We start from the raw sequence: 19,444 nt of genomic DNA on the forward strand, positions 1-19,444 counted from the left end.
GGCCTAAGGAAAGCATATGCTGTGGCTCTGCACTGTGTGGTCAGGGTCAGGTTTTTACTCTTCTGGTTCTTGTGTGAGCCTCTTCTCTTTTGTTTATGCACATATTCTCTGTCAAGTGATGCAGTATTAAGAGGTTTTAAAAGTGAAGCTTCGATAACACCTGGCCATTAAATAATTTTAACCCAGTCCGTCTCTTCCAAAACTAATAATTCCATTTATGTCCTCATCACTTGAAAACTTGACCACCGTATTTTACAATGTTTTCTCTTCATGATGGTGCCAATGAAGATAGTGAACTATGTTTGCAGGCATACAACATTGCTCTCTAGGAAGTTATAATGGTTGACATGGCCGGATTAATCTTTTTTGTGGGCTCCAGGGCTAAAATAAGCCCTTGTTCCTCTCCTTTTCTGTGCATTGCACCCTGTGCTGAAATATTACATGACTCCAAATATGTTGTTCATCTGATTAAACACACATTTATTTAGGTATATGTACCATGTAAGAACCATATCAGTTGAAATGTTTACGGTCTTAAATCTACATTTTGACACAGGACCCATCTGAAGGCCCTTATCATATTGATGTTTAGTGGTGCATATCTGAAACAAAGTTTCAATTCACCATGTTACTCTAAATCAATTGATAGTGAACTTAAGGGGGGGGGGGGCACTGGCGGTCTGGGGCCCCTGGGGTGATGCCTGCTTTGCCCTTGTGATAAACCAACCAAGAAGGTTGTGACACCTGTTCTTTGATGAGATCCAAAGCTAGGATTCCCAAATTATCCTCCCAACTACTTATTTTTATCGGTTATTTTTTACCATTGTTACCCAGCTTACCAATATTTATCTTACCTTTTCATTATTACTGATTAAAATGTTCAAATAATTAATCAACCCTGGAAGTAAGGACATTTCTTTACGTTGCTCAGTCCAGCTCAGTCAAAGGTGTTGTCCAAGTTCGACAAGAGTTTTTCTGTTGTCTGTGGCGACATTCCTGCGCTGGCACACCAGTAGTAATGCGTTTTATGTCAACCAGCAATGATTGGTTTGCCAGAGCTGAATGGTGCCCATAGAGCATGCGCACCAGAGACTTCCACTGGCTGAGCCGGGTAACTTCCAGTTTAGCCCTCGCTAACTTGAGGGATAAAATAATTTAATCGTGCAGCTCTTCCAGACTTTCCAAATCTTATCAGACCGAACGGATCAAATTCATTCATTCAAATTCATTTCGTGAGGGTTGTGACGCTCAGAACAATTTATCCAACGTTTTCCAGCCGCAACAGTAGCGACAGGGACCGGCTCATGCATGTACTCATAGAACTGGAGTTTCATCCAGGTAACTACTATTCACTGCCAGAAAGGGGGAGACAAAAGTTCTGCACTGCAGGTTTAAGTATACAAAGGACACAAAATTTCAGTGCATTATGGGTAATAATACCTGTAATGGCAATTACTGAATTGTACAGTTTGCAATTCTACACTAGCTACTTGTTATTGAAAAGGTAATCGCAGCAATATAACGGTCATTAACAGTCACAGTTGAAGTAAGTTCAGGACCCAAAGGAAGGTCCCTGCCATGTAGCTACTGTATGAAGTGGCCCAGCAGAATGATGTTAATGATGCATACTATACTTGCTTTTAGGCAAATTAATTATGTCCACTTAAAACAAGATAACTTATATCCATGAAAATCACGGAAAAACACTGAGTTTTCCCTCCAAAATGTCCACGTTGTTTTCCTACAGGTCATGTAACAAAATAATTATTATTTACTGGAACAGCAAATGCCATTCAATTTAAGAAATACAAAATGTGCAGGTTTTGGATTTATTATGTGCTATTTGGAAACCTGAGTTAATCCTATGCCAAACCAAAGCTGGAGAGTTAGTGCACTAAACTACAGTCTGTCTTGTTAAAACAATACTACTGTATATTTCCCCTAGCTCATCCACTGGAAGTGAACAAGCTTTGACAGGGTGTGTGAATTTAAAAAAGTATCACATAGGCTTATCCAAAAAAACTTGGCATCAATGGATGTAGAGTCTCTACATGAGTCATCACCATCTTTACACTCTCCATTTTCCAGGTCTGGAGCCGAAGTGTACAGGATGATATGCGAGGCCATAAAAACTGTTCAGCAATGGGATGAAAATGTGTAAGTACGTTTCTGACCACACAGCTGAACTGAGCAGTGCGGAATAGAGGCTGGATTGTGTCCTCAGGCTGCTTTGTATCCTCCCATCCGTTCTTCATCTGGCTCTCAATCAATAAGAAGATAAATACTCCACAAGACTTTACATTTATATGCGCCATTATCCTCTGGAGTGTACGTCTGAGACTATTTGGACCTTTTGTAGGATTTGAGATGAAAGAGAACACAGATGCTGAAGCTTTATGTTGTACCAGAAATACTCAGCATGTTAAAATACAATGTGTTTGGTCTTCTTTTCGCCTGATTTAATCTTAAACAACAACAAAAAAAAAAAATCAGTCCTTTTAGTGCCTCATTTATCTCCAGTCCATATGTGCTGCACTAAAAATACAAACAAAAGAAGGGAAATGTAGTAGGCTACACAATCAAACCCAGTGATGTATTGTGTGTTGCATGTGTTCAACTGCAAGTAATTATTGTCCTGCTCCCCGAAATGTTTTCGGAGGCCCGATAGAGAAGAATGGGAAAATCTAAAGTTGCCTCTGCATCAGTGCATACATTTACCTATTTTCTTGAGTCTCTGAAAATTTAAAAAAAAAAAACAATCTCAGGAAATGTAATCTTTTGCGGTGTGTAGTGTTTGTTCTGTAATATTTTATCTTTAACACACTGAGAGAGATTTCCATTTCCTTGTAATGCAGGGAGACTATATTATTGGCCACACTTGAAAGGTTCCCTCCATCCTGCGTTTGTTGTACATTATCACTGATTGCAGTATGTTCCAAAAAACACCTCGTGGGAATAGAGTAGCATTGCAACAGGCCATTTGAAAGGTAAGCCCATGAAAATGCAATATGTAGTACCGAATTAAACTGTGGGTTAGACATGAGTGGGTGTGGGGAGGAAAAGGATGCAGTGAGGCCAATATGGTCTGTCAGCCATTTAATGATGTCTACACTGGGATGGAAACTGTTTTGAGTTATCCGCTGATTGAAGAATGCGTAAAGTGCTAACACATTTTCAGAGAGACGCAAAGAAAACGAGATAGAAGCACAAATGATTAGAGTCATCTGAGTATGAGGAGGAAAAGAAACAGTTTCGGAGAAGCATAAAAAAAAAAAAAAATGCCGAGAAGATGTGGCAGATATTTTTGAAAGGCCATCGTCACCCTCATCCCTTGGTTCTCTTTTATTGACTGAGACATCATTGCCAACTCTTTAACAAAGAGCCTCCCTGTCCATGTGCTGTAGCTGCTGGGGAAAGCCTCAGGGATCTGCTCTTCAAAGAGACCTTCAGAACCCTAATCCACTCCACCATGAAAGTTAGATGACTTTCACCATGCATGGTTGCAATTTTAATAATCATATCCTACTTTAGGCAAAATGAAGTCGATAGACATCAAGGAGAAAAAATAGGCCAATGTCAGAAATAATCTCGCTACTTGATCGGCCCAGCAGTGAGGTCTTCCCCCTCCGAAACTACGTCTACTCCTCTGAGGCTCCTTATTACAGAGAAAACCACCTAAACACAGCTTAGGTTAAATTCATTTGGCTGCTTAAACGGCAAATTTAAAAGGGTGCCTCAGCGAGACACACAGCTGACATATGATGTACATCACCTCGCACGTTTCTCCACACTGCAATCAGTCATGCCCAATTTGTTTTGGTTTGACAGTTATTTACAGATATTTTGTTTGAATTTGTTCTTTGTGTGGCTGTTTGTTGTGTTAATTGAAATGTTTTGTGGAATCATAGACACATTTACGCACACAATCGCACACACTCCTGGAGCGCTACTATCTTTCTGTGGTCCAAAAGAAGCTTAAGCAGACCAGAAGTAGGCACTCAGACCACTTGAAGTCCTTGAAATTGCAGCCTTCAAGAAGAGGTTAGAGCCTGGAATGTACATGTTTCAATGTTAGGTCATTTTCACTTGAAATGGATTTAAATAAAAAAAACTTCTAAAAGACTCAAAATCACAACCCCCAGCATATAAGAGTTGTTAAGCCCGACCTATTAAAAGTGAGACTGAGCACTCACTCATCATTAGCAAATGAACTGCAGTCTCTGTTTACATGCTGAATTGCTTGAATTGACCGCAGCCCTGTTTTTGATCAGAGTTTTTGGCAGCTTTCGCAGCCGGCTGCTTTGTATCCCTCAACCCTCATAATCGCCATATTCTTAATTTCCACAACTATTTAAGTAATGCTAGACCAGGGACACTGCAAAGACGTGCTGAAATGCAGTATACAGTATTACATGAATTACTGAATGGTAAATGGGCTACATTTATATAGCACCTTTCTAGTCTTCCAACCACCTAAGGTGCTTTACACTTTCACCCACCCACACACACATTCATTCATACACTGATGGCACAGGCTGCCACGCAAGGAGCCAACCTGCTCATCGGGAGGAGTTTCTAATGCTCATTCACACACACACACACACACACACACTCACATATCGCTGGCAGATTCTTCGCGAGCGCTTTGGGGCTCAGTATCTTTCCCAAGGAGACTTCGACATGCAGACCGGAGGAGCCAATTTTCCGATTTATGGATCACCCACTCTACCTCCTGAGCCACAGCCGCCTATGAATGAATACAGAATGCTATAGAACAAACAAAATGTGGAAAATTCAAGCTTTTACTCTCCCCAACACACACTTGGACACAATCTTGCGTTATCTCAAGGTTGGCAGGAAGCTTGAGCTGTGTTATCTCCACACTCTGGTTAGTAGCATCTCTCTGGGGATGACTCTGAATATGTATAGAGGTTTTTATTAGAAGCCCTCAGGAGGTAGCCATGGGCCCGGTCCTAGACTCTCGAGCCTGACGAGGAGCAGGGACTTTAGAGGTGAAGCCCTAACACTCGTGAGAAACCCACTACAGAGGCACTCCAGCTACCCCTCTGTCCGGTCCTCAATCAAAAAGTAAACCAGTCTAAAACATTGTCCATACTGGCTATTTCTTTACTCTGTTACAGTTCAATCAAAACATAACTTCAGAGAGCCCTCTAATGAGCAGGGGTAGGTCGCAATATGAGAGAACCGGAGATGCTAAATTGCTACCATTCTTTTCCTACCCCAAAAATGATGGTATTAGTCTTTCAAAGTGCTCTGTGTGTGCAGACTCACATGCAGAGACAGAGTATGTGTCAAAAGCCAGAAGTGAGTAGAGTAAAATGAAACAAGGTGTGGGGTTATAGAGGAGGAGGTGAGGTGGGTTAATAATACTGTAAGGCTCTGGAATTAATAATTCTGTAAAGGTGTGTGTGTGTTTGTAGCTGCGGTCAACATGTCTGCAGGCGTGACTGTTCAAGGCACAGGAGACCGCGTCTCTTTATACTCGCTTTTCCTTCTCCACCATTCATCTGTCTTTGTCTTTGTACAAGTTATGCATGGAGGGAAATCAATTGAAGTTCACTGGGTTAAACATTTGGATATGGTTTTAATATTATAGGTGATTCATCTAGTTATTATACAAAGGTAGCATCTACTTGGTGAAATTTAAAGTCACCACATGCGATCATCTAATCAGCTCCAGATGGATCATTATCAGATAATCCAGAGATAAATTCAGATCAATTAACAGTTGTTTATTAATTCAAATCACTCTGAACTGCTGTAGTGAAATGAGAGTGTGTGTAGTTGAAGAAATAGCATATTTTCATAAGCTTGGGTCAAGCTATCACAGGTACAGTAGCAGTAGAACTCAGAGTCATGACACTTAAAGTCTTGTCAGGTACAGAGCTAAGTGGCAAAATATACAGTGATCATTTTTCTGAGAGTCTTTTTAAAAAAAGTAATAGTTATACTACAGTAAATTATTATTTCAGAAAACAAAACATGTATAGGAATATACTTAGAAATATCACAAGTGCAATAAATCATATGGCTGTGCTGAATTCACTATTCACAGTCCCTGAATTCAGTATTGGTATATATGAGTGCTTTTTTTTCATTTGGGAATATTTTCCTCCTTGTAAATACTGTTCCTTGTAAATCAAGTACAGGAGACAGCTTGACGCATAAATCAAATAAACAGCTTCTTAGTGCCTTACGGTTACTTTATAAATACACTCTCTGATCTTACTATAGAGCCCATAGCACCCCAAATAACACATTTTGGGATTATAACAAATTAAGTTTGGGAATGCAATAGGGGCTGTACAACAAAATCAGAGCATCTATCCTGAAGCTTTTATATTATAACTTATGTATTGTTTTTTTTTTTATTTTATATTATTAACATTTTTTGCCTAAAGGTCATTTTGACAGTCAGATTTTGTAGTCAATTACTGCTGTGCATAGTGGCACATTGTTAAGTTAACTTTTAACTGAAAATATTTATATGTTCTAATTCACGGGTCCTGTACACTTGTAGTTCAGCTAATTACATTTTTCAAATTCAAATCACAAACTAAAAATAATTTTTCAAGTTTGTCTTAAAACAACAGTCAGCCCATATGAACACTGAAAGAAGTTTTCCTCGCTGTAATCTTTCCTCCTGTTTATACTGACCCTTAAAAAAATTCCCCTCAAATACTCTTTCAATGTGTGTGATGGTGGCCAAAATCCACAGCCCTCCTTCTGTGCAAAAATGTATTTTAAAGTTTATCTGAAGCTTATATGAGGCTTCAGCAGTCTGAGTTAGTCATATCATGTGAATATCTGCCACATTCACAGTCTTTTTAGCATCACATTCCCTCTTTGTGTTTCCTCAGACAGTGTTTCCCTGTTGAGCTGTGGTGGAAGTATAGTAACCAAAAGAAGGACTTTGGCACTAAAAAGACTAACATTGAAAGATGTCTACTTGATTTGACTAATTTGGACGTCTGAAGCTTCATATTAACCTCAGATGAACTTTTAAATGCATTTTTGCACAGAAGGAGGCTTGTGGATTTTGGCCCCCCCGTCACACACATTGTAAGTACATTATGAAGGGATCTTCTAATGGCCAGATCATTTTAACACCAGACTATTGTTTTAAGACAGACTTGAAAAATTGTGAACCTGTCCTTTACGAATAAATCCTTCATATGAGACCTGGATCGGTATTTATAACTCTTCCTAGTACAAACAGTTGCTTCTTGTGACGAAATTCTAAGAAAATTCTTAGAATTATGACGTTTTCTAAGAATTTCCCCTCACAGTTAAGACTACATCCTGGTACAGATAAAAGTTTATTCACAAAGCATCTTTAAGAGAGCTCGCAGGGAAGTAGGGAGGAAGACTTTTAAGAGGCTCGAGAGTTTCATAAGCAGAGGAGAAAGATGGTGGAGAGACAAAAGAGGTAGGAGAAATATTCTCCAAATGCTGAATAACAGTGAGTTAATGAAACGCTACACATTGGATCGTGCAGGGATGTTTGTGGTCGATCTCATTAGAGATACACTCACATCTCCCACCCAATGCTATAAAGAAATGAAAGTAATCACATCACTTAAGATATCTGGCAACTGGAAAAAATTTGGAATTTGCTGGCAGCTGGAAATAAAAAAATATTTACATGCCAACCAACGCTGCTACTTATACAGACTGGCCAGCAATCACAGAAATGGATGAAAGCTGAGCCATTTCCTCCTGTTAGTATCAAATAGATTGAGTACCGAAATGACCAGCATGGTAAATAAACGTAAGAAAATATCAGCATGGGAGAAGGCTACTGCGTAAGTAGTTTTCAAACATTTTGTAGGCTATTTTTAAAGTATGACTTACCATATATTCAATACAATACATAAAATAGTATTAATAATTACGCCCTGTCTTAATAGAGACTTAATTCTATGATTAGGCCGATCAATTTCACTGTCCATTATTAATCTAGAAGGCATTTTTCTTTCTTTCTTTCTTTCTTTCTTTTTTCTTTTTTTTTTTTTTTTTTTTTTTTGAGCAACCGATCACACCCTCTTTTTTTTAAAGTGTCATACCCAGCGACGGGGTCTACCACACCTCCTCACTAGTGTAAAGTTTCTGTCTCTTCCTCGCTCACAGTTGCTCTGAGAATTTTCCGAAATCACTCCTAAGCTGGGACTCCTTGCTATAATTTTTTTAGGCCAAGTTAGAAGCTCTGTGAGAGTATTCTCTGAATGTTTGTGGGTACGGCCCCTGGAAGGCCGTGTCCTGCTCTCTGACCGTTCCCGTAATAAACACAAGGTGGCGACACATGGCTAATCAGAGCCATGTGGCTCATGTGGGCGCAATAGTCAGTGAAGTTTGTAGGAAGGATTGCGCTCAGTGCGGGAGACAGACAGAGAGGGGCAAAGTGAACTGCGCTCCAGCGAGGAGGAAAGAGACAGAAACCAGTAGAGACGGAGACAACTTCTCTTCCAGACCCTCATATATTTACCCAGAGTGTTTTGGTGCGCTTGGAAAGAGCGGCGGAGTATAGCGCACAAGTTACCAACGCACTGTATTTTGAGTCGTTCACTTTTTGGAAGGGCTCGAAATTAAATTTTGAGTGTAGTGGATGTTAAAAGCGGGCGAAGGTTGAACACAGAGCCGGAGGAATGTATCCAACTCGGGCAGCAGCGAGCCAGCGTCTCTGGAGATGTCCAGCCTGCGCTCTCTGGATCGCCCTGCTTCTCCACAGCGTCCTGTACCTGAGCGCGTCTGGTGAGTCTCAAGTCTTCTTCCTCCCTTTGGAAATCATTGCCCGTCTTTTTCCTCCTCTGCTTCTCTGCTGGCTTTACTGTCTCTGTGGTTCATCCACACGCGCGTGAATTCAACGATGTGTCAGCCTTGACGAGAAGTCGTTACAGTTACTTCTGCTGTTTGTTTTGAACGCTCACCAATGGCTCTATAGTGACTTTATCTCAGTTTAAAGACAGTTTAAGTCATCCTTCACCATGTTGCAATGGGGTAACATGTTTTTTTTAAAATTTTTTAACACCGCTCTGTTTGTTTTTGATATCATCTCATACATGTAGTTCAAACTGTTGTTCCATACATACAAAGCAGGGCTGTGCGCCATCACTCAGCCTCCCCTCTCATGTAAATGATGGTTGGTTTTTAGATTATCGTCCTATTGTCATTCTGAAGCCTCTGCACGGGGAAAGACTTGACTCCATTGACAGACAATGGGGGGCTCTTAACTAGTCAGCTGGATAGCTATTGTGCCCTCTAACCTCCCCCTCAATAATTTGGGTCAATGTAAAGATAAGGAATACATAAAGTCTCATTTACAAGGCAAATACTACCTGTTTTTAGGAAATAAGATGAGGATGGAAAACATTTGGGGAAAATAGATCAGCCTGTGACATCTAGGAAACTCGATTGCCTTGTAACTCTAAAATTAAGCTTCATTTTATTTATCTGTGTATTTAAAAGTAAGGAGTTATAGATTGTTTTTTCTTTTCTTCTTCTTTTTTTTTAGGATCAGTATTACCGTGGCCTTTTACATGGCTGAGTGTGGTATCCATATAGTAAAGAAAGGGTGGTCTGATGTCATGTATAACTGCTCTTTGGTTGACTAATATAAGTATGATTGAATTCAGTTTAAATTAAGTTTGAATTGTTTATGAAGCCTCATGGGGAAAGCATTTTAATTTTTTGTTCTCTGGCTTCTGAGTGTATCGTAAGTATAAAACAGTCCTCCCCTCCCAAATGTGTAGTGATGAATTATCTCCGGAAGGGTTTTCCGGGTTTGTTTGGATTATCTCTGTCCTCCTTAAATGCTTTTATACATTATTTACAATGGAGATGTACCGTATATGCTGTGTTGAGCGTAAAGCTCTCTGCTGTGGCTCTTCTCTTGCCATCTCTTTCTTCTCTTTATCTATCGGGCCTCTCTTTCTTGCTCTGAGGCAGGGAGAAAAGTTAATCCAAATTATTTAAATGGATGAGTTAGCTATAACTTCTTCTAATGAAATTTTCGTGATAGGATATGGAGTGGAAGAGAACGAGGCCTCAGCCTCTGCAGCTACTTCATATCTGGAAATAGACAAGTGGAAATGACCGCATTCTTTTCCATGTCAGTTGCACAGTTTAGAGGCAAAATCTACTCTGGAAATTGAATTTCAAATGCTAGTGCTGTTATTCATGAAGCAAAACTTATTCTGTTTGCACTCCCACCGACTGCTGGAAACAAGAAAACTATTTAAATGCTTCAATTTCTGAGAATTTCAGAGATGCTGTGCAGCTGCTCTGAATGAAGATTTTGATACTGACTTCAGAGTCAAGTTGTGGACACGAAAATTACATTAAGATGCTTTATTGTTCCTTTGCATCCACGAAATTGATCTCCAATTCACTGCCAATGAAGCAGTTCCAGGATATGTTTGCAGGTGATAACACTGAGAGTCTTGTCTCTCCTGGCCCACTGTAATGGGAACAGTCAGGGAGAAACAACCGTGTGGTTCAACTGTAATCTAATGTGAAGAGAAGAGCACAGTACCCTGTGGTCAGTGGACAGTGGCTGCTATGTGGCTGTATTGTGGAAGCATCTGAGCAAACATGACAAAGAAGAAACTGAAAGGGGAGGTTGTCTGTCTTTATTTGCTGTTGTCTGGCTTACTGATCAAGCAAGTTCCAATCAGAGGTCACTGGACTGTTATTACTCCAAAAGCTAATATTTCCAGGAACAATCAAGACTCCCGCTGGTCACCACAGCAACCACCTGTTCAAATTATTTGGTATTTTATTGATATTGTAGGCTTGACAAAGGTTGAACAATAAAAACATGCATGCATGAATGATTTATGTAGCACGCATTTGAAGTAATTTGTATTTTATTTGACGGCGCCCTTGGCTTCTTACGATACATAAAACTAGGATTGATTGGCTCACAAAATGCAGTCCAGACCGCATGCTCTTCTGCCAGCTCTTCAGGGAACTAAACACTTCCAATAAAGGTCGAAGACAGCGGATTACCTTTGAAGTTTTTCCTGGAGACAATTTTGAAACCGTGAAAGTATTAATGGACAACAATTTCAATGATGGTAATCACAAATCAGAGAAAGATACCATCAGCAGCGGTCAAACCAAAATTATTGTAAACATGAATAAGTACAGTTAAAAGGAAACCGGATTCAGAAAAGTATAGACTAGCTGTCAAATTAGTTGCATTGTTCATGCCAGGAAGAAAGAAAGTATCTCCAGTAACTTAAGATCAATAAAACAGTCTACTTAGACCCCGATCAGACAGAGCTCTTTTTGCAGGTTGCAAAACATGAGGCACACCGCAGCGCCTTTTTTGTTGAAGCCTACAATTGGAGAAAAAAGAACAGTTTGCTGCATTTTTTTTTTTTTTATTGTTGCTAGGCAACCACCAAATCACCTGTCCTAAGCCTAACTGTTTTTTTGCTGTGAAGTAAACTCACTCCAGGCCTGCTGTTTTCTGTTTAGATCATGGTCATTACAATTCGTAAAGTTATATAGCTCCAGGTATCCAGCAACAGACACCACTAGTTTGTCCCAGACCGGTCTGGTTATCTCCATTCGTTGTCATCACCACCACAGAAGGCCGGCTTCTCAATTCATCCAATTGGACAAAGGGGAAAAAATGCAAATGACATTGGGCGCTTTTCCCCTCTGAGTTGAAGTTTTTTCAAGTTGACGTGTTCAGGGCGTTCCTGCAAAAAGTGGAAGTGCTCAGCAACGCAAAAGCAGCCAGCAAACAATTACAAAAAGGCTGCTATGAAGTGCTCTGTCTGATCAGGGTCTTAGAAAATTCCATTAGCAAAACATAAGCTTCAGATAACTGGTAAAATGGTTAGCTTGGTTAACAGTGAGATGGTCTAAAACTAAGTTCTACTAAGTTACAAATCAACAATCACGAAACAGGTGTAGTAAAAAGAGATAATATTCCAACAAGGACTTTTGGGGAGTAGATAAAGATGTCTGTCAATATTTGCCTGATAACAGATCTGATAATAGGCAGGATGTACCAGTGTCAGTTAAGCAGCGACTGCAATAGACCCGTGTCAGCAGGGGTTGCAATAGCAACATAATGTTCAACTGAAACCGACTGCTGGTGACAGAACAGATACGATCCTTAAAAGCAATGTAACATTTTTTCTTCATCTTATCTTTAGATGCTCACAACTTTCCAATTAATGTGAGAGATCAGGTCGAGGCAGGAAATTGGATAATGGGTTTATACATGTTATGATCATCTGATTATTTTATAACTTCTGTTTACATGCACTTTTGTCAGCACTCTGAGTCCTCCCTACTCCTGCCAAAAACAACACTGGCATCACTATCACCCTCACAGGTGCTAATCTAAACAAGGATGGAATCATGTCGAACAGATCGTGAGATTTTATTCTCATTAGCACTGCTTCACTTCAGATTCACAACTGTCCTCCTTTGGAGGTCTTTTCCATGCATACGCACACAATTGAAAAACTAAAACAATCCAATTGGAGGTTGACATGGCCTAGTTTTTTTTTTCCCCAGCAGGAATCTAATTATGCCAACTGGGTTTATTCTTAAGCAGTTAACGTGAAATTGAGCCCAGGTTTTGCATCATGCTGCTGAATCGGGACCAGTAAATGCACCTTTTGTTTAAACAAGATAGGTGCAGCATCATTTCAAAACGGTCACTGTCATCCCATCTATCAGACTGTGCCATTGAGCCCGAAAGTAATAATCTGTGACATGCTCATAAAAATAAATTGACGGCAATGTTTTCCAACTATATAAACTGTGTAAATGTTTCTGAACGTGGGTAATCCACCTCTGAGCATAAAAGGTCCTCTGCAGAGCAGAGAGTCTATGTAAAATCTGTTTACAGTTGCATTTAGCCTTTTAATAACACTCAGGAAGGCTATAAATCATGTTGGGTGGAACTGCCTCTGTACAGTTTTCAACAGGACACACTGTTGACACTAAATGCACTTCACCTCTGGAAAAAATCCTCGCTACTACTGGCTGAGTGTGTAAGAGCTTGTCCTGCTCTCCCTGCTACTGAGATGTCTATCTGTACTGTTGCATGTCTGCTGGCCTTTTCTTAGAGCTGTACTCAGGATGTTAGACTAAATGTTAGCACTTTCATTCTTGTTAAATTTGTGCAAGTCAGCCACTCCCTTCAGTGATTTTTCTTATATGCTCAGTGCTTTTTACGATTGTGATACCGCGCTAATCCGTCCTTAAAAGTGTGACTCTATTCAGTTTATAACATTTTATCCAGATGCTCTGGGAAATGTTGGGCTCCGTCTGGGTCTGAATGGTACATCTCTCTCAGATAGATGACTACTGTGTTTAAAACTCAACTCCCACTCTGCACAGTGCACGCTACACTAACTCAGGCATCAAGTGGTGTGCATCCCTAAAAGCTTTTGGCAGACACAGAAGAATGTGGCAGGAACTGTATGTGTGAAACAGATGTATGGTCTTTTTCTAGAGGGAGGGGGTTGATTTTTCTTTTGAGACAGTTCGACTCCATTTTGAGTGTGTGAAATGGGAAAGAAAGTCATAGACATGAATTAATCAGCACATACCCATAAATCATACACTCGGACTCTGTTTTATGTCACTGATTTAAAACATCGGTGTGTAAACCACGTCGTGCACTGGCAATTACCTACTTCCCACTCGTTATTAAGCACATGTGTTTGCCAAAGCTCAGTGTGGTTCAGTGTTGCCATAGGGTGAACTGTTTGGAGAATATTGTGTGCTAATTGTTTAACTGATGTACAGCCAGCGGGCGATTTGCTTTAACTGTTACAGAAACTATGCTGAACATTTTTTTTTGTCTTCTCAAAAATGTATCAAATAACTTATGTTTAGTGTTTTTCTCGGTTCTTCCTGCTTTCTTATTGTGGTTGTTGTTTCCCAAGCCGGACAAGCCGTATTGATTACTATGGAATTCACAAGATATGAAGTTTCCTTATGATGTGTGATTAGTACAGTTGTTTTCCACTGAGTTGCTGGCTGGAATGTCCTGATGTCGTCAATGCTTGGTTGACAGAGGAATTTCGGAAGGAGAGCCAGAGTTAGGTTTTCCTTCTTTGTAGATCTACTCTCTGCCAAGTCAGGCAAAAGCCTTTCTATGAATGGTAAGAAGTGTAAATTTCCCGCATTTCTGTAATATTGGCAGAAAAATGCCCTTATTTCCTCAAATTGGACTCTGTGGAGCACGTTTGTTTTCTAGCGGTCAGAGTGCCTTGGAGAGGCAGCGTTTAATCAAAGGCTAAACACAGTTCACTCAGATCCTTGCTGGAGACGTTTGATAAAGTTTCTACCACTACAAACTGTAGCCAAGCGTGAAAACCTTTTTCCTGCAATTTACTGTCTGCACAGGAGGTCAGTCAGTCTGCTGGAGAGAGAAAAACCTCTACAGGGTTCAGGGAAATGTGGCGCTGGATTAAGAAGAGGAACAAAAAACATTGGTTCAGGTTTTAGAGCTGCAGTTTGAAAAGCCAGTGTGTAGATGACAGTGTGGCACTCCAATGATTTTAACAGAGGGAACGTCTGGACCCAGTCAAGGAAAAATCTGTAGTAAGATAGCAATATTTTTTGTTTAAACTGTTTCGTACAATAATAGACAAAAATGATATTTTCCCTTTTCCATCAATATACGCCCAGCTACAAATTAAATTGCTTTCTACACCCTCCATTCAATACTTTCTATGTTGATGTCTTTCGACTGCTGTCTGGAAGACAAATTACGCCTGCCACATAAAAAATGTTCTCTGCTGTACTTTATACACACAATACAATGAGTCCTTTGCTGCAGTTGTAAGGCAAGCTGTAAGTGCGAGAGTGTGCTGATGACAAAGTGACACTTTAATGAGTCTAATGGAATAAGCCACACATACTGCATATCAATTTCCCATATGGACTTGGCACGGTTTAATGTTGAGGACTGCAGGGAATAGCAGTGGCTTAAAGGGCTCTAAATTTCATTGAGACCACTCTTCATTGCAGTTTTATCAAATTACTGCTTTGCTAGCGTCCTCCACGGCTAGCTTTGCACCAGCTTAATATGTGGAGATCATGCTACATTTCATTTAATAGGGGGTAGGATGAAACATGGCTTTTTAAATTCCCGTATATGTGTCAGAGTAAATCTTTTTAAACCCTGTTTGCATTGCATTAAGGACTTCAGAAACCCCCACTGCAAGCAGACGGGCAGATCTCCCTCCACCCACAATTAGGTCTTTGTACAACACCACACTCCCTCCATAGTATTAAATACCCCAAACTTTATGGACCTCTCGGCCAAAAATATTAGTACTTATTTTCAAAAAAATATACTTATCAGTCAATGGAGGAATTCTTCCATCTCATCAGCTTTATTCCTTGTGGATGTGCTGCTGTTAAATCTCTGTCCAGATGTCTTTTCTTCATTTATAATTTTTTATGTTTGCTCATCCTTTTCACAACATTTCTTAAATACATGGCTTAACAAGTTAGTCAGAGGAAGTTAAATTACACTGAACAAAACGATCTGTATAATTTAAGTGAATTTGAAGTGAATGAACATAATATTGTGTCTGAATCCATGCTTTCTAAATATCAAGTATGAGTTGATATTTGATACAAATGATCTATTTTATTTTTTTAAACAAAGAGTAAATATTTGTCCCTCACAGTATGTTTTCAGTAGTGCACACAGACATACTTTTTGCCCGCTAGAAGATCAGAGGAGAGTCAACCCCTCCGTAACCTCATCACCATCAGCATGACACCAGAACTCCTTGGCACTCCTCTTATCTGGTTGGCACAAGACAAACGCTGGCACTCTCTCCCTGTTTTTCTTTTCCCCTTTTGCTGCCTTTCCCACTTTCTTGGCAGTATGACATTCCCATTCTATTTCACTCTCTCACACACACACACACACACACACACACACACACACACACACAGATACACAGAGTCCCCCCCCCCTCTCCTCTGTCTGTACAGTTCACTTTGGCCGTGGAGTGGCTCTTCCACTTGGCTCTTCTTGTCTGGCTGACTGACATGCAGCTCTTGGCTACGCTGTATGTGTGTGTTTACTCAACAATAACTGAGAGCAGGGTTGGGTGGGGAGGGGGGGGCAGGGGGGGAGGAGGGAGGGGGGCTCCACAACAGCTCCTACTCTCTTCAGGGACACAATGGAGACACAATGATAAATGCTTATACAGGCTGTTGGTAATGCTTTTTCAGTATTTAATTTGAGTAACAGGCATCTTTAATGATTTCAGCTGATGTAGAAATACTTAGTACTTTAAGTTATGAATTCATGATTCATGATTATGGGAAGAATATTTTGTCCAGTTTTGGCGTTCTCAATATCAGTCTTAATATGCTTCTGCGGCTCCGCGTCTGTTCTCTTGCCCAGCAGGTCCTGATGTTATGCTGCAAAAGCACTGGACCATCAGCTCCACTGAGACATTTGTATTAACTTATCATTCTTTTATTAATAGAATATTATCACATGTGTTTTTTTTCTCTAAAGTGATTCTTGGCAACTCCAACATGCATTTTTTTTCTGTTTCTTTTTCTTTAGTCATGCTTTCAACAAGCACACATGTATGTCTGGGTTGTGTGTGTGTGTGTATATATGTCTATATACATATATATATATATATATATATAGACATGTATATTGTGTGATTTGCTTGTCAGGGCTCAGGTCTGATTTGTGGTTCATCTTTATGGTTTAGTAACTCTGGAAGTTGTTATGTTGGTGTAACATACAGACAGAAGAGTGTCTGATCTTTTTATTTATTTGTAATTGCAATCAGTAGCTATAGAAACCGTAATCCTGTTGTAGCTTGAAGTTGAGGAATTCTGTCTTTTGAAGATTAGTTCCTCTAAATGGGTTTTACTTTTAAGCTGCCAGGTGAACAAGCCGACTTGTTAAAGTAATAACAACAAGATTGTGAATGTCTAAGCCGTTGTTTAATTCCATTGTTTTCAGCAGGAGACTCTAAGTCAAGACGTTTCTTGAGCATTATTTGAGGCCACAAACTGTGCTGTGGTCATTCAAGACTCTTGTAGATTATCACCCCATCAAAATCTTTTCTTTTTTTTTTTTCGAAAAAATATATATAGATTATGCTGTCTCATCTAAAAGGCAGTTTGATTTTTTTTTTGTGATGCAGCTCTTGAATGTTGTGAAATCTGCTCACTACGAATCTTGAACCTATTGTTCATTTCACATGAAAAACATCAAGCTTTCTTTGTCTTCCTCACATCAGAGGAGTTTGTTTATTGTGAGTACTGACTGAATGTTGTGTAATATGTTTTTTTCTGCTCCATTGAAAGTTTGGAAGAAATTTGGCCGGCTTATGTTGTGTGTTTCAAATTGTGTTGTTTTACTATTACTGCTTTGTATTATTATTCACTATTACAGTGAAGTGGTAGACAGCAAACAAGGGGAGAGTGATGGGTGTGACATGCAACAAGGGTCCCTGCTTGGAGTCAAACCAGGGACCTTTCAGTTATGTGTCATGCCCAGTAACCATTCGGCGACTGGGGCACTCCGGTATCAGTGTTTTTTACTGACATGTGTGCTTGATAAGCCTTTGTTAGGTGGTACTGTAATGTTATTTAGTTGCATTAAATCAGGGCGTGTGTGGCTTCGTTGTAATTAACTTGAAATTGAACTGTAAATTATACACTTCTGCACTACAACCATTGATCAAAGTACTATTTGCTAAGCCGTCATGGGCCATAATTTTGGAAGAGTTGTTGTTTTTCCCATCCACTCATCCATGCTACATGTGGGAATGCCTTTGATGAAAAGCACCATTTGTACAACTTCAGTAACTTTGCGTGCACAGAAAGCCAAAATGGAAGGAAAATTACGCATTTTTAGATGTAGTTCGCTTGGTGTGGACAATGTTTTTCAAATGTATCCATGTAAGTGTGGACATAGCCTTAGCATTATTGTTTAACCAAAGGCTTTGGGACATTGTTCTCTAAGCAAACCTCCTATTAACCAGCAGCCAATGTTTACCCAGCCACTTCATTCACACACAAAAGACTCAAGAGGGGCTGACCTGAACTGGTGGCTCGGTCTTGTTGTCCAGGGGATCTGAAACTTTCACATTAGGAAGACAAGTACTACCTTTAACTAGCCAGAGTAGAAGCAATGTTGCTCTAATTTGCTAGCATGATTGCTGAAAACACCATAAATAAAACAGTGACTTAGCACAGATAGAAAAAAGTCACAAAAGGCCATATGAAATTTGACTTAAATGGAAATTCTAATCCTGTGTTGACCACATTGACCAAGGAATCTGGAGTTAAAGGTCCCACTGGCTGTAATTCTGAAGTACCGTTCGTTAAGTGCCCATCTAGCAAACCACTACTGGCGAGCCATCTGTACAATTCAGTGCCAACCAGGAAAGCCTTGCCCCTGTGTGGCATCAGTAGTGGTCAAGTATCGTCTCATCAATCAGACTTGGTGATAGGGAACTGGAAAAGTGTTTGAATGATCAAGTCAGTCTCTCAGTCAGAGTTGCATTTCTCAAAATTCAAGTTTTAAGATTATAAAGATCACCCACTTCTTGGTTCTTGTTCCAGAAACTGTGGTCGGGAATATGAAAGTCTGCAGATTATGGCGTGCTCAACACTCAAGAGTTTTGGCAAACCCTCAAAGCTTTCCTCACAGTCTTGAGGGAAAGCTGTTACCATACCCACACAGTCATTGGTAGCCTCTTAAAACCATTTTGGCTTGATGGCCTCACCATACAGCAGCTTCTTTTAAAGGTGTTATTAGAGTTATTGACTTCCGTGCTTGTAGCCTAATTATCCAGATTGCGGGGGCAGGTTTGAGAAGGAAACAAGTGAGTGAGAAGAATAGCAGGATGCACGGACACAGTCGGTCGTTTTGCACCGCTGACCGTCCAGATGCGTTAACCAGAGGCTCGTAGAATCTTTGAGGGATTCCTGTCTTTGATGTCTAGGCGCATGTGGGTTTTTTTGTGGTGAAATCTGCAGGAATGGTAATGGAAGGGTATGGAATAGTCATAGGGCAGGAATCTGTCTTTGTGTTATTGTGACAAAATTTATGCTATCTTCCCCACTTCTGTCTCCTTCTCAATCAGTAAGAGAGTTTAACTCATGTAGGGAAACTCTGTTTTTAACTTGGAGCAAGCGGAAAGGAATCTCGTCAACTGGGACGCTCCCGACCAGGAATTCATACATTTATCCCTGTGGGATGCTGAATGCCACTCTTACCCTTTGCTGGATCTCTCTCTCTCTGAGGCAGAAAAAAAACAACAAAAAAAAAAAAAACGATGGGGAGTGTTGAGGGGAAAATTGAGTTAAAGCAGCCCCCCCTGTTTTTCATATTTCCACTTTGAACAGTTATTTAATTTCCCGGTAGATGTTTATCAAAGCTGAC

General features: G+C 40.1%; 1 protein-coding gene across 3 annotated transcripts in view; it reads left to right on the plus strand.

Annotated features, from left to right (window-relative positions):
- The first annotated feature begins 7,378 nt into the window (after positions 1 to 7,378).
- ror1 (receptor tyrosine kinase-like orphan receptor 1) overlaps positions 7,379 to 19,444 on the plus strand; it is a 136,805-nt gene continuing 124,739 nt past the window's right edge. For 2 of the 3 annotated variants that reach the window (XM_067596428.1, XM_067596431.1), the window contains exon 1: positions 7,379 to 8,772. In XM_067596428.1, the coding sequence (XP_067452529.1) occupies positions 8,667 to 8,772 (106 nt within the window). In that variant the 5' untranslated portion in view covers positions 7,379 to 8,666. The remainder of the gene's footprint in view (positions 8,773 to 19,444) is intronic. The other variant, XM_067596429.1, reaches the window with a different exon arrangement.

This window comes from Thunnus thynnus, chromosome 8 (genome assembly GCF_963924715.1).
Source record: "Thunnus thynnus chromosome 8, fThuThy2.1, whole genome shotgun sequence".
NCBI lineage: Eukaryota > Metazoa > Chordata > Actinopteri > Scombriformes > Scombridae > Thunnus > Thunnus thynnus.